The sequence below is a fragment of the Dasypus novemcinctus genome, chromosome 10 (genome assembly GCF_030445035.2).
Source record: "Dasypus novemcinctus isolate mDasNov1 chromosome 10, mDasNov1.1.hap2, whole genome shotgun sequence".
NCBI lineage: Eukaryota > Metazoa > Chordata > Mammalia > Cingulata > Dasypodidae > Dasypus > Dasypus novemcinctus.
The window spans coordinates 120681123-120694890 of NC_080682.1; the positions used below are offsets into that span (position 1 = coordinate 120681123).

At 50.2% G+C, this 13768-nt stretch overlaps 1 protein-coding gene across 1 annotated transcript in view; it reads right to left on the minus strand.

Moving 5' to 3' along the window:
- ME3 (malic enzyme 3) overlaps positions 1-12736 on the minus strand; it is a 191284-nt gene extending 178548 nt beyond the window's left edge. The window contains exon 1 of the mRNA XM_004455255.3: positions 12539-12736. Within this exon, the coding sequence (XP_004455312.2) occupies positions 12539-12721 (183 nt within the window). The 5' untranslated portion in view covers positions 12722-12736. The remainder of the gene's footprint in view (positions 1-12538) is intronic.
- Positions 12737-13768: the final 1032 nt, after the last annotated feature.

Sequence of the window (13768 nt, forward strand, 5' to 3'; positions counted from 1 at the left end):
TAAACAGCTAGAATAAAAGGTTTCTCTTGACTTTTAACAGTTCTCCAAGTCCATGAGGCAATCTCAAAATAATGTATATGATCACATCAAGCTTTTTGCCATGTTCTCAGAAGACAGGGGAAGTGGGGTTGGTATACAATCAGTCTTCACCATAGTGGCTTCTGGTCTGTCCAGGAGGAAAGAATGTGAAAGTCCTCCATGCAGCTCACGTGTATTGAGAGCACCATGACGGGGGCACTGTGTTGGCTATGGGATGCAAAAGACAGCGCCCTGGCTCTGAAGATGACCTAAAATAATGGGAGCAGACACACACACGGACACCAAACGTTAACTACATAAACTAGATGCTATTGGAGTGTCAAGAATAAAGAAATCACTTCCACGGGGCATTATCAGGGAGGGCAGCCTGGCAGAGGTGCCACTGGAGAGGCTGGATGCAGAGGCAGGCTGAAGCTTCCCAGAAGTGAGCCCAAGGTGGATGGCCCCTCTGGAGTTGGGCAACACAGAAGCAAGGAGAACAACAAAATCAAACTGTGTAAAATCACCGGAAATACACCATTACCTCTATTTGTGGAATCAGATTTTATAATGCTATTTAGCTTTTTGAAAATGGGGCACCTTGTAAAGTATAGGTCTATTGCTCAATTTCTGGCACATTCAACCACTGAAGTAACGGGTGGCCCATTCTCAAAGCAAATGCTACTCTCTCTCATGGTCTGATCTGGAAAGCTACTCTCCCACCTTCACCCGCCAACTCCGGCCCGTCCGCGGGGCGTCGGCTCTGACCACAGGCGGGCAGCCTTTCCCGCACCCCTCCTCGTCCGCGCTCCCGGAGCACTTGTGCTGAGCTAGCTCCATTGCACGGACCCACCGAGGGGAAATGGCCCACTTACTGGCAGATGCCCGCCCCCACTCTGCTATACTGTCAGCTCCCCAGAGGTGGGTGAAGTACCATATTCACCAGTGGGTCTCCACGGCCTAAAACGTAACAGGAACTCAGAGAATGTCTGCTGAATAGATTTAATAAACAAATAAATCACAAGAGAATTACGCATATTTAGAGGGCAAGGAGACGCTATCCAGTGATCTTCAGAGTGCCTTCTAAACTCTGAGACTGTGATTCTGAGAGCCAGATGAAGGGATAACGCCCAGTGAGAGAAGCAGGACAGGCAGGCTGGGGCCACAGCAGGGAGCGAGGACCCTGGCTAGGGCATGGCGCGTCACACTGCACGCGCTAAGCCCCCGTGAGCGGGCACGAGGAGTCAGTGAGGGTGTGGGCCCTAAGCAGGTGGCCTGAGCTCAAGACCCGCTTCTGACACTATGAGCCGCATGGCCCCGGGCAAGTCACGTCAGCGCGCCTGTGCCGCACGCCTGCCTGAAGAGGCTGTGGTATTGGATTAGATGGGTTTATATATATATATGGTGCTTAGAAAAATTCCTGGCACATTGCATTTTATTCTAAAAAATGGTAGCGACTGTAATGATTACTTGCCTTTTCTCTAGAAGGCATTCCACTGCTAAATGAAATTCAGCATAGGAAAGCCGATTTGGCTCACCTGATAGAGCATCCGCCTGCCACATAGGAGGTCCAGGGTTCAAACCCAGGGCCTCCTTGACCCGTGTGGAGCTGGCCCACGCGCAGCACTGATGCGTGCAAGGAGTGCTGTGCCCGCAGGGGTGTCCCCTGCATAGGGGAGCCCCATGCACAAGGAGTGCACCCCTCAAGGAGAGCCGCCCCACGTGAAAAAATCACCGCCTGCCCAGGAGTGGCGCCACACACACGGAGAGCTAACACAGCAAGATGACGCAACAAAGAGACACAGATTCCCGTGCCGCTGACAAGAATCCAAGCGGACACAGAAGAACACACAGCGAATGGACAGAGAGCAGACAATGGGGGGGGGGGGAGAATAATTAAAAATAAATTTTAAAAATTCAGCTTAACAGGCATGTGGGCTGGGCTCCTCAGATGCCTCCTTCAGGATCTAGAGAAGGGGGAGCCTGGGGAGACCGTCTGCTCTGTGGAAGACACTGCTCCACACTGGCCATTGGGGACTCCACGGCCTCTCTCCTGCTGGGGAAGTCACTGGGCAGCTCCTTAACTCAGAAGAGACCCTAGTCTGTGCAGATGCTGACGCCCTGCTCCTGCTTCCTGAAAGAGCAAAGCTAAACAAAACAACAGAGCCCGCAAAGCCCGTCCTCGCCAGAGCTCTACACCAGAGGGGAGTGTGTTTCAGGACCAATTATGCCAAAAACTACAGAATATAGACAAAATGCTTAGTAAAATAATAATATTCTCAGTTTCTAACCATTCAACACTCACCCTACAGTCCCCCTGCTTTTAATAACCCCTGTTAAAATAAAATGCAGTTGGATTTTCCTTTACTAAAATTCCTCAAAATCTGATGATCTTTCTATTAAAAATCCTTCTCAAATGGATATATTTTACTCTTGACTGTATCCTTTTGGTGTAAGCCTTTGTTTAAACCAGGCTGCCAGGCAACCCTGTGGGCACGGAATGAACGCGTGAGTTTGTCCACTGGCCTCTGGCCCCCAGTCGCAGGACATCCGTCAGATGTTCATGGCAAAATCATAGAGCGGCTTTTGTGCTCTACAGCGAAGAGGCTTTCGGATAACACCCCAAAGGATTTTCCAATGCACTTTTTATACATCAAAGTGAAGGTTTTTTTTAAAGCGGACTGTAATTCATGTTTTTGCAAACAAAAGTGCTGCACATTAGCGATCTTTCTGCAATGACCCCCTACACATCCAAAGGCCTTTTCCCTCCTCGCTACAAGACTGACATTTGGTAAGAAGAGAGTAGATGACTAAAGAGACCTTTGGTAGGAATGACAAAAATGCAAAGTAAAATAAACCCCTAAACCCCAGAGCTTACATAGGCCAAAGAGGACCAAGAGAAACTGGAAACAGGGCGAGTACAGAGGAGTCTGAAAAACTGTCCCAAGAAACTCCAGATATAGAGCCCAGATCTAGACTAGCTTAATACGCCAGTTGGCGCAGGCCTGAACCAGACAGCATGTCATTTCTGTATGGGATCCCCTCCAGCATTGCTGCTTACACAGCTATACATTGATGTTTACATTGGTTTCTAGAACAGGCAGCAGCTTCCTGAGTTCCCCTTTGTCATTACATGAAACTAAACATATTGCCTCTAGGAGGTAACTAATTATACCTGGGAAAAGCTTGAAACAAGACAGTTACAGAGGGATTTCCACTACAGGCATGCCACCCACATATTACAGATAGGTCAAGTCCCAAAGGTAAGCTTGAATGTTGCTTAGCTGGCTCTGGAAACTTAATTCTCAAGAGAAACTGTAACTTAAGATTGAAAAGACAATGGGACATCAAAGGATACTGTATAAAAAGAATGTAGGTCTTACACTACCCCACTGCTGTCGAGTAACCATTTTCATATATTTACTTCCAGTCCTATTGCAGGGTCACATCTTTTTGTAGTTACACTCATGGGCATAGATTCCATTTAGCAGTTTGCATTTTGAATTACACTTTCATGAACATAAGCCAGCATTTCTGAAGAGTCTTCATAACGATCACCCAAAAGCTTACTTAACCAATAGGAGACTTTCTTTGTAGAACAACTCAACCATTTATAACAGCAGGTTCATGAAAAAACACTTTTTGAGTATTAACTGCAGGTTCCAGAAGCCGCAAATCCCTCTCCTGTGCCCCTAACACCCCATCCTACACTCGCTTGAATTTCAGACCCCTGAGAGACAGGGCTCTTCCCGGGATGGTTTTCCTTATCTTCGGCAGAGATGCTACAGGATAAGGGTCTGAGGGGTTCAGAGCGGGCGTGGGAGACCCAAGGACTCAACGTGGAGGGCTGGGTGTTCCAGGACGTGGGAGAAGCTGGCAGTGGCCGGGCCCCGCCCCCCGGTCCCCTTCCTTTGTTTCTGCCACGGGCCTCAAGCACGGCCCCACCCCCGTGCTTCTTCTGAACAGAGCTGTCTTCCCAGGCTCTGCTTAGTGCTGGGAACGCTGGAGATGACGGGGAGTCGAGGCCTCTGGGCCGTGCTCCACTGGTGTCTTCACTCTGACCCTGCGTAGCCACCGGCGCCTCCGGGCACGCCAAGGACTGGTGGGGGATGCGCTTCTCTCCACGCTGCGGGGACAAGCTGAGGGGATCTCGGGTCTTTGAACACCACAAATGGGGCAGAGAGCGGCCCCAGGATGAAAGATGAGGGCTCTGAGGCAAGGGGCAGGAGGAGGGAGGGGGAGATGAAGGAGCCTCTCGGACGTCTCTCGGAATGAGAGAATAACCGTTCACGGAGTGCCAGCTACGAGCTGGGCAACGTTTGGAGTGGGATATGCCAGTGAGCATGCAGACAAAACTCCCTGCCCCACGGGGCTTACGTTATGGTGGATGAACACAAACAAGAAAACGAGACACAATAAGTAGCAAATTAAACAGTCTGTTAAGAAGTATAAAATACTGTGGGGGGTGCGAGTAGACCATGCTAATGGAGACCAGTAAAGTCAAAAGTACTGTTTACGACAGTGTAGGTCTTTTTAAAAAGTGAGAAGCCTTGAGGAAGGTGAGAGAGTTCATCACTTTAGGGGAAAGTTTTAGGAGGAGGGGAGAGCCTTTTGCAAAGACTCCGGGTCGTGGCATGCCTAAGTGTTCCCGTAAGTGTTCGAGGAACAGCGGGGAGGCCGGGGGTTGATGCAGAGTAAGGTGGAGGGGTAGCAAAAGGGATATGGGGTCTGAAAGAAAGAGAGGAGCCAAGGACGTGTCCAAGGTCTGAGCCTGAGTCAGGGCTCTCAAGGTGTGATCCGTGGACGGGGAGGAGTGGGTTGAAAGAGAAGAGACTAGACGCTTGGAGACCAAATAGGAGGCACTTGCATAATCTAGACATGAAAAGACAGAATAAATAAGGCTGGTGTTAGTGAGGATGTAGCGCAAGTGGTGGATTTTAAAGGTTAAGGAAAATGTGACAGACTAACAAAACGAATGTTTCAGAACCATATTTTGTGGCAAATTCTCTAATAGCCATTCTTTTTCTTCAAAACTGGAAAATTTTATAGCTGAATACATGGATGCCCAGCCAAAGATGACATTTTTCAGGTTCTCTTGCAGCTAGGTCAGCATATGACCAAGTTTTGGCCAACTGCATGTGAGTAGAAATGATATGTGCAATTTCCAGATTGTGGAATTTTAGCAAAAGCAACTGTAACTAAGCGAACTCTAAATAAAGACATGTCAACAAGATAGAAGTGTATCTCTCTCTCAGGAACGAGTCTTGTGTAAGTCTCTGTGTTTGGATTTGCTTTATTAAAATTGCCTAACCAACACGTTCTTTCAGCTGTTCCCAAGCACAAGATCCCAGTGCCCATCATTACCAGCCCGTGAAGGTTGGATTCTACTAGACAGGGAAGGATGTAAGATCAGTCTGCCTCTGCTTGTTTGTTCTTAAAATATCTGAACAGTATTTGAGAGTCAATGCTCTGAGTCACGTCACAAAAAGCTCGGGTCTAGAGTAAACTGCTGCTTATGGAACTATTGTTTACTTAATAACCCATTGCTTATCTTTAAATCAAAGGGGCCCAATTCCACATCATAGTGGAACCAGAGGTGTCAGGAAGATTTATTATGTTATCTGCCTTCAGGCCAGAAAACAGCTTCACCAATAAACTCTTACTTCTCTATACAACCCAACAATCATCTCCTGATTGATTAATGAGCCAAGTCTGCAGTGACAGACTCGCCCCACCAAAATGAAACAGGATCAAGTTCCCAGCTGGCACCGAAGAAACACTTCATTCAAAGGCAAATCCTAGACTAGTGGGAGTCTAATAAATCTGCACTGAGATCAGAAAGGATTCAGCTGAAACCTGTGCAGCCCCAGATGTTCAGCCAGTGCTGAAGCGCTGGCCACCAAGCCCTTGGTTTAAACTCAGTAAGCCCATTGGGAAGGCAGATCCAGAATCACAATGATTTGACTAAGTCCCCTTTTTGTTCATCCTTTCCCTGAACATCAAGCTCCAGAAACCATCTGCAGAGAAGCTGGTGAAGGGGCAGTGGAACTATGGCAAAAAATACTGTTGGTGCAGGGTCAAGCAGGGAAACTGAGGCACGAGGAAGTAACACACCTCTCTGGTGTAATGCCCTTAAGTCTGTGAAGGTCAGGGTCAAATAGGTATACTTCCTCCAAAACAGGCCGTATGTAGGCATTTTTCTAGGCAATAAGAGCATTGGGCTAATTGTGAAGGAGCAACAAGGATAAAGTTGAGAGGAAAGCATTATGCCTTAATTGACATTTAAAGAGTGGTCATGGTAGCCGCTGAGGGTAGGGAGAGGGAAGAAGAGATATGATGTGGGGGTATTTTCAGGACTTGGAGTTGTCCTGGGTGGTACTGCAGGGACAGATGCTGGACAGTGTATGTCCTGCCATGGCCCACTGGGTAGACTGGGGGAGAGGGTAAACTGCAATGTAAACCATTATCCATGTGGTGCAGCAGCGCTCCAAAATGTACTCACCAAATGAAACGAATGTCCCATGATGATGAAAGAGGTTGTGGATTTGGGAGGAGTGGGGTGAGGGGGGTGGGGGGTATATGGAGACCTCTTATATTTTTTGAATGTAACATTTTAAAAAAATAGAGAGGAAAATAAATAAATAAAGAGCAAATATTTACTGTGCATTTCAAGTCAGACACAGAGAATACTATGTGACAAGGCAGAGTCTCTGGCCTCAAGGCCCTCAAGGTCCAGTGAGGAAGACAAACCAAGCAGCCATTACAAGAGTGTGCTCAGTGAGAAAAGGAAGCAAACCCAAAGCAATAAGATATGTGGGAGGAGACTCAAATCCTGTTTGGGGGGTGGGGAATAGGACAGCTCTTCCAAAAGGAAGTGAGAGGTAAGCTGAAGCCAGAAACATTTTAAGGGCCCATGCGCTATAATTATAAAAAGGGGATGATACCTACCGATGAAATACCCCTATAAAATGGGGGTGTGAGTTGCCTATTTAATTTAAGTAAAACATGGCTCTCCTTGTTGCTCAAATGTGGCCTCTCTCTGAGCCAAACTCACCATAAATGTACTACCTTCCCCCCAACATGGGACATGACTCCCACGGATGAGCCTCCCTGGCACCAAGGGATTATGACCAAGCACTGATGAGTGATAACCAAAAGGGGGAAATATTAAATACAAATGAGTTTTTATGGCTAAGACTTCAAAGTGAGTTGGGAGGTCATTCCAGAAGTTATACTTATGCATGTATCAGCAGGATTTCATTGACTGCCACAGTAAACAGTGCCTCAAAGAGCAGGGTTCCTGAGAGCTCTAGTGACATCTAGACACTTTAGGCACGGCAGACTATCTCAGGAAGTCAACACCCTGTCACTGGGCCTTACTTTGGAATATATGTTCCTCAATATAACAGAGTTTGACTCATTTATAATTTCCCTACGCATGGCTTTTCTGGCCCTTTTATTTGAACCTATAATTAGCACTATATTTGCTAAGTATATGTCCCAGAGACTTAAATCTTTGGTCTGTTCATATATGCTGGTTGAGCCTTGAATCTCAGCAGAGTTGCAACACCTACTCTCCAATTCATCCAACTCACCCAGGACAACTAACAAAAGAATGATGATGGACAAGACCCATCCCAGAAAGCAAAGAGTGTTTGCAACTGCAAGCAATACAGTTCTATCCATCTGCCCCATGGGACCTAAGCCCTCTCTCAGTCAGAGACAGAATGGGCATTGCCATCCCAAAGTCCTCAAGTTTGAGGAATGAACAAACATAAGGGTAGAAAGCAACCATGGACTGAAGTAGGTTTATTCTAGCAATAGAAGAACTTGCATCGTTGATATAAAGGCAGTGACCACCAGAGTTTCTGAGGGGAAGGAGAAGGAAAAATAGGTGCAACATGGGGACATTTTTGAGATATTAGAATTGTCTTGCATGACATTGCAATGACGGATACAGGGCATTACATATTTTGTCAAAACCTATAAAATTGCATGGGGCAAAGTGTAAACTATCATGTAAACTATAGTCCTTAGCTAGGATAATGCTTCAATGTGTGTTCATTAATTGTAACAAATACACCTCACTAATGAAAGATGTTGTTAATGTGGGAAAGTATGGAAGGGTAGGGGTGGGGTACACAGGAATCTCCTATATTTTTGATATAACATTTATATATCTAAAGTGACTTTTTAAAAAAATGAAAAAGATAAAGATGGCTGATGTAATCCAATGTGTATGCTGTGGCTACAACCTACAAGGCCAATAAAAGAGGCCATCATGTAAATTTTAGAAGAGAGCCCAAATATTAATAAAAACAGAAACAGACGGCGGACTTGGCCCAGTGGTTAGGGCGTCCGCCTACCACATGGGAGGTCCGCGGTTCAAACCCCGGGCCTCCTTGACCCGTGTGGAGCTGGCCCATGCGCAGTGCTGATGTGCACAAGGAGTGCCCTGCCATGCAGGGGTGTCCCCCGCATAGGGGAGCCCCATGCGCAAGGAGTGCGCCCCGTAAGGAGAGCCGCCCAGCGCGAAAGGAAGTGCAGCCTGCCCAGGAATGGGGCCGCACACATGGAGAGCTGACACAGCAAGATGATGCAACAAAAAGAGACACAGATTCCCGTGCTGCTGACAACAACAGAAGCGGACAAAGAAGACACAGCAAATAGACACAGAGAACAGACAACTGGGGTGGGGGTGGGGGGGGGAGGGGAGAGAAATAAATAAATCCTTAAAAAATAAAACAAACAGAAACAGAACTTCCTAGAAATGTCTAGGAGTGGAAATTGATGTATTGATGAATTTGCATCAGTCAGAAAATCTAGACTCTTAGAAGGGAACTTGGCCTTGTCTGGTTCCAATGTTGCCATCAACAAGAACATGCCTAAACAGTCAAAGTGGACGTGACTGAGACCCATCATCTCTACCCAGGGGACTGCGAGTCTGGAGCCAGGCTGCCTCTGTCCCTCTACAAGCAACGGGATCTCTGTGGAGTCCCTGACCTTCTCGGCCTGTCTTCTTCTGAAAACGAGGATGCTGGATTTGAACAACATTCTTCAAAAACATTGTTTTACTGCAACCCATTGTGAAAAAAGGCATTTTACATGGTAACCAAGTCCAACATTTTTATTTAACTTCAACGCATTTGATGTTTTTCTATTCTATTTGAATTCATTTCTCTAAAAAGATGCTGCCTGGACCCACTAACCTGATTTCCTGGCCCAGTTCAGGACTCATAATCGTAATCCCTTCCGACCCTGGTTCTGGGAATCGTCAACGGGATCACCTGATATTTAGCACATTACAATTTTCAAGTGACTTCACAGCGCTAGCTCCCGTGAGCCCCCCGAGAATGGTGTGACATGGCCCAGGCGCCTATGAGATTCACCACAGGTCCCACGGCGCGGGCGTGACGGCGCAGGGAGCAGAGCCAGCCACTGCGCGAGAGCGGCCATGCCTGCTCCGCTCGGCAGTTCTCCTCACTCAGCCAAGTCCACCTCCTGATCGCCCTCTGCCCCCGAGCTTCAAGTTAAATGCCTCTCCTGACCTGCCAAAAGTGGGATGCAAATCTAGTGAACCCATTCCGAGCATTCCATGCTGATTTGTACACGCACGGCCTCGCCAGGTTCTTCAGGATCTACCCTGTGCTAGCCTCGGCTGCAGGAAAAGCAGTCCCTGCCCGGGAGCCGCTCGTAGTCTAGCAGGAAAAGATCCACCGGCAGACCCGCCGTGGGCGGCACCGGAGGCCCTTTCCAAGCTGCGTGCTCAGCGATACCCTCACTGCTCTGCTCAAGCTCAGCGCAGGCCTCCCAGGTGACTGACGGAGAGGCTTCCCTGGACCTCCTGCCGGGCGCCGGAGGGCAGCAGGAGCGCACGAGGGTCGCACTCCAGCGGGCAGGGAAGGGCATCCGCAGACGCTCCCTGCCAGTGCTGCCCTGGCTCGTTGCTTCCCCTCCCCTCGGCCGGTGGACTGGGGAGGCTGCCAGAAGGAACTCTCAGCATCACTGTAAACACGTTCCTTCATCCCCATCCAGCATCACTGACTTCAGGGAGATATTTAAAAAGATTGTTTATCCTCACAGAAAGGTCAGGTCCCCTAGACTTATGGATGACATTCCATTTATATTACTCGGGAGGGAAAAAATTTACACCAGGGGCAAGGGACAACGACAAGAATGCTTTCAGGAGACCACAAGTCTAGGGTTTTAAAAAAGGCTTTTGACGCCGCCTTTTAGTTTCTCAGCTACTCACAAAGCAATTCATGCTGGCTGGTAATACGCCAGTCCTTCTAAGTCCATATTGCCAAAATCGTTTGGAGCCTGTGTGGGAACCGGTTGTTTTGCTTCCTGGCGTCCGTGCCCCCTGCCTCTGGCAACAGTCTCGGGTTCTACTTTGGGGAGACGACAGCGCCCTCTGTTCGAGGTCATTTGGGTTGGATGGGAAGGGAACTCAATCAGTGAGACAGAAGGGTGGCCACTGAGGCTTCAGAGAAAGAGAAGCAGACTTCTATTTCCACGGGAGCGCCTCAGAAAAACAAGCCTCTCCCGCCCTGGATGGTAGGAGAAGGTGAGGTGAGAGCCTGTGGCAGCCTGAGGGAGAGCCTGAGGACCCAGCTGCCTTCTCAAGGCAGAGCTCAGAACTATGGTGTGGCTGAGGCTGGAAAGGCAAGCTGAGGGTCTTGTCTGTCACTAGAGGGAAACTAGAGGATAAAGCATGGGTCCACGACATAGTGAAACCCTGTGTGGATGATTACTGTGATAATAATACTAATATAAGAATGTCCTTTCATTCTAGAACGAAGGTACGTGGTACGTGGTGTCAATAAGAGGGAGCGATAGGGGGAAAGACACAACTAAAGCAAACCGCAGACTATAGGTAATAGTAACCTGGTAACCTCCTTTCATCATTTGTAACAAGGGCCCCATACCGAAGCTAAGGGTCAGGAATGGGCGGTGTAAGGGGTGTGGGTGTGGGTTTTTTGGTATCTGAAGCAATGGGAATGTTCTCAAATGGATTGTGGTAATGAACACACAACGCTGATTATACCAAAAGCCACTGATTGACACTGTGAATGGATTGTATGGTATGTGAATAAAACTGTTTTGGGTTTTGTTTTTTTATTTTAAATCAGTGAATGTTCTCATTTCAAAAAAAATAAAAGGGCAGAGCAGAGAGCCAGAGAGCCTGTGCCCTTTGGGAGGTGGTTTGGGCTGCTGGGTCAGGCCTCACCTGCAGCCCTTCCTTTGGATTTTTTTAGTTTAAAGGAGCCCTTTGTTTAGACCAGTTAGAGTTGAGTTTTCTCCTACCAAAGCAATTTTTAAAAAATACAAACACCTAAATAACCCAAAATAGTAATGTACAAAGGATTTAGAGTCTTTTTAGGGCAAGGCAGGGGATCAGTATAAGTGGAGGTGGGAAGATTTTCCCCCAGTTTCTTCTATTAATTCTGCAGAAAATAACTACAACACTCAGTATCTACATAGTTATTCCTGTTTCTCAAAAAAAAAGAAGCAAAACAAAAAACAAACCTTTTCCACACAGATTGCCTTACCTGACTTTCACAATCCCAAGTCAAAGCAATTATTAAAATTTTTATTTTGCAGTAATTACCTATTTATCAAGCACTTTATATAGTTTTAAATATTGTTTAAAATTCCATAGTTCATTTAGTTGTCACAGTCACCAAACAAGGTAGGGTTGGTGAATGTATCTTAATATCCGTTTTAGGCAGGAGAGCTTGAGCCTGAAGTTAGATGAGATGTCCAAGTTAACTTGGGGTGGGTTGGGGGAAAAGCTGGCCTCAAATCTAGGTCTCTTGCTTTCTGGGTTTAATTTTATCCACCTTAATCCTCAGAACCTAAGATACTAAACTCCGCCTGCAAACAAATGCATGCGCTCTTAGGTTAACGCAGGGGGGCCTGCCCGTGGGCTGAACTTGACTGAAGCCCGGCTCACAGCGGCAGCGCCAGGGCCCGTGACCTTGGGCAGGTCTCCTTTGTTTTGTTACCTAGCTCCTCTGTAAACGGAGAGGTCTGACCTCGGCTCTCCGATGCCCTTCCAACATCTGAAAGTGCTAGAATTCCAGACCTTCCTGGTACCGCTCTGAAATGAATTTTCCCCTGTAATAATAATAATTATAACCTTAGCGGACATTTATTCTCACACCCGCATGAGCTCTTTACACGGTCAGAACAGCCCTGAGACAAGCATCTCTTTTTTCACAGATAAGGAAATTTGGACTTAGGCTGAAGGAACTGCCCAAGGTTGGAGGGACCTGGTGAGACCCGCGGGGGTGCCTGATCTCAGACCCACGGCCCCAGGCGCGGTTCCCGCAGCAGACCCCAGGCTCCCGGCATTCCGGATCTCCTCTCCCAGGAGAGGTGCGGGGGGGAGCCAGACCCGGGCGCCCGGAGCGGGTGGCAAGGCAAAGCCGGGAGGGCAGGACGGGCCCGGGCCCAGGGGGCGGAGCGCGCGCACCCGCCCAGCCCGCTCTCCGCGCTCGCCTCTCCGGCGCGTTACCTTGTTCAGGTGCGGGTTCCTGGTGACGTCGTACCCGCGCTTCTTCAGCAGCACGGGGCGCGCCCCGCCGGCCTCGGCGTGGCAGGCGCGGGGCTGGGCGGCGGGCGCCCGGCGCGGGAGGGCGCCGCAGGCCCGGCCCGGCAGCCCCGCCAGGCGCGCGCCCGTGCGCAGCGCGGCGCCCATGGTCCTCGCGCAGACCTGGCGGCGGGGAGAGACCAAGGTCACGGTGGCCTTCCGGCCGGCCGGGGCCCACGCGCGTCCTCGGGGGAGGCCCCGGCCGGCGAGCGCGGCCCGCCCCCGCCCCTCCGCGGCGGCCACCTGCCCGAGACGCCGCTGCGGGGCCCAGGCCGGGCGGCGCCCGGGGGCAAAGCGAAAGCAGGCCCGGGAAGCAGATCGGGCGCGGGGGCCAGCCGCGCGCCACCGCCGCCCACCTGCCTGCCCGGGAGAGGCGGGCGGCGAGGCGGGGCTGCCCGAGCCCCCAGTCCCGCTCGAGGGGGGCCCCTCGGTCCCCTCCTGCCCGGCGCACCTGTGCTGCGCGCGGAGCTGGCGTGTGCGCGCTCCGCTGCGGGGCGCGGCTCCCCTCGCGCCCGTGCCTGGCCCGCGCCGGGGCGGCGAGCGCGCGGGGCTGCTGGGTCTGGAAGGAGCGGTCCCGCAACCCGGGCTCGCGGCGCCGGGCCTTCCCTGCGGACGCGCGGGGGTCGCCTCGTAGCGCAGACACGTGGCTCCCCAGCGGGAGAGGAGGCAGATTGCCGCGCCTCCGCGTCTCGACAGGCCTGAGCACCGGGCGGGGGCCGGGGGTGGGCGTCCCCGCGGCCAGCATGCCCCGCACCCTCGCCGCTGTCGGGGGAAAGCCCTGGCCCGGGATTCGGAGGACAAGTCGCCCCGCTTCCAGGGCTCGGCGTTGAGCTGCGCTGTCCCGTCCAAGAGCTGGTAGCGCCTGTGACAGTGTACATTAATTAAACGTAAATTATATCGACCATTCCGCTCCTCAGTCCCAGGAACCCCATTTCAAACGTTCGGCAGCGAATGTGGCTAATGGCTTTTCCTTATTTCCCTGAAGTCCCAGCAGACAGTGCTGGTACAGAGTCCGCAGGTGCTGGGGACGCTCCTGGGACCCCGTGGAGCTCGCCGTGGGTTGTGCGAGCCAGGCGGGAACCTTGAGGTCCATTTAGCCCTGAACTTAATCATATGTTCTCCACGTGGTAGTCAGGAGATTCCTTTTCAGACGTC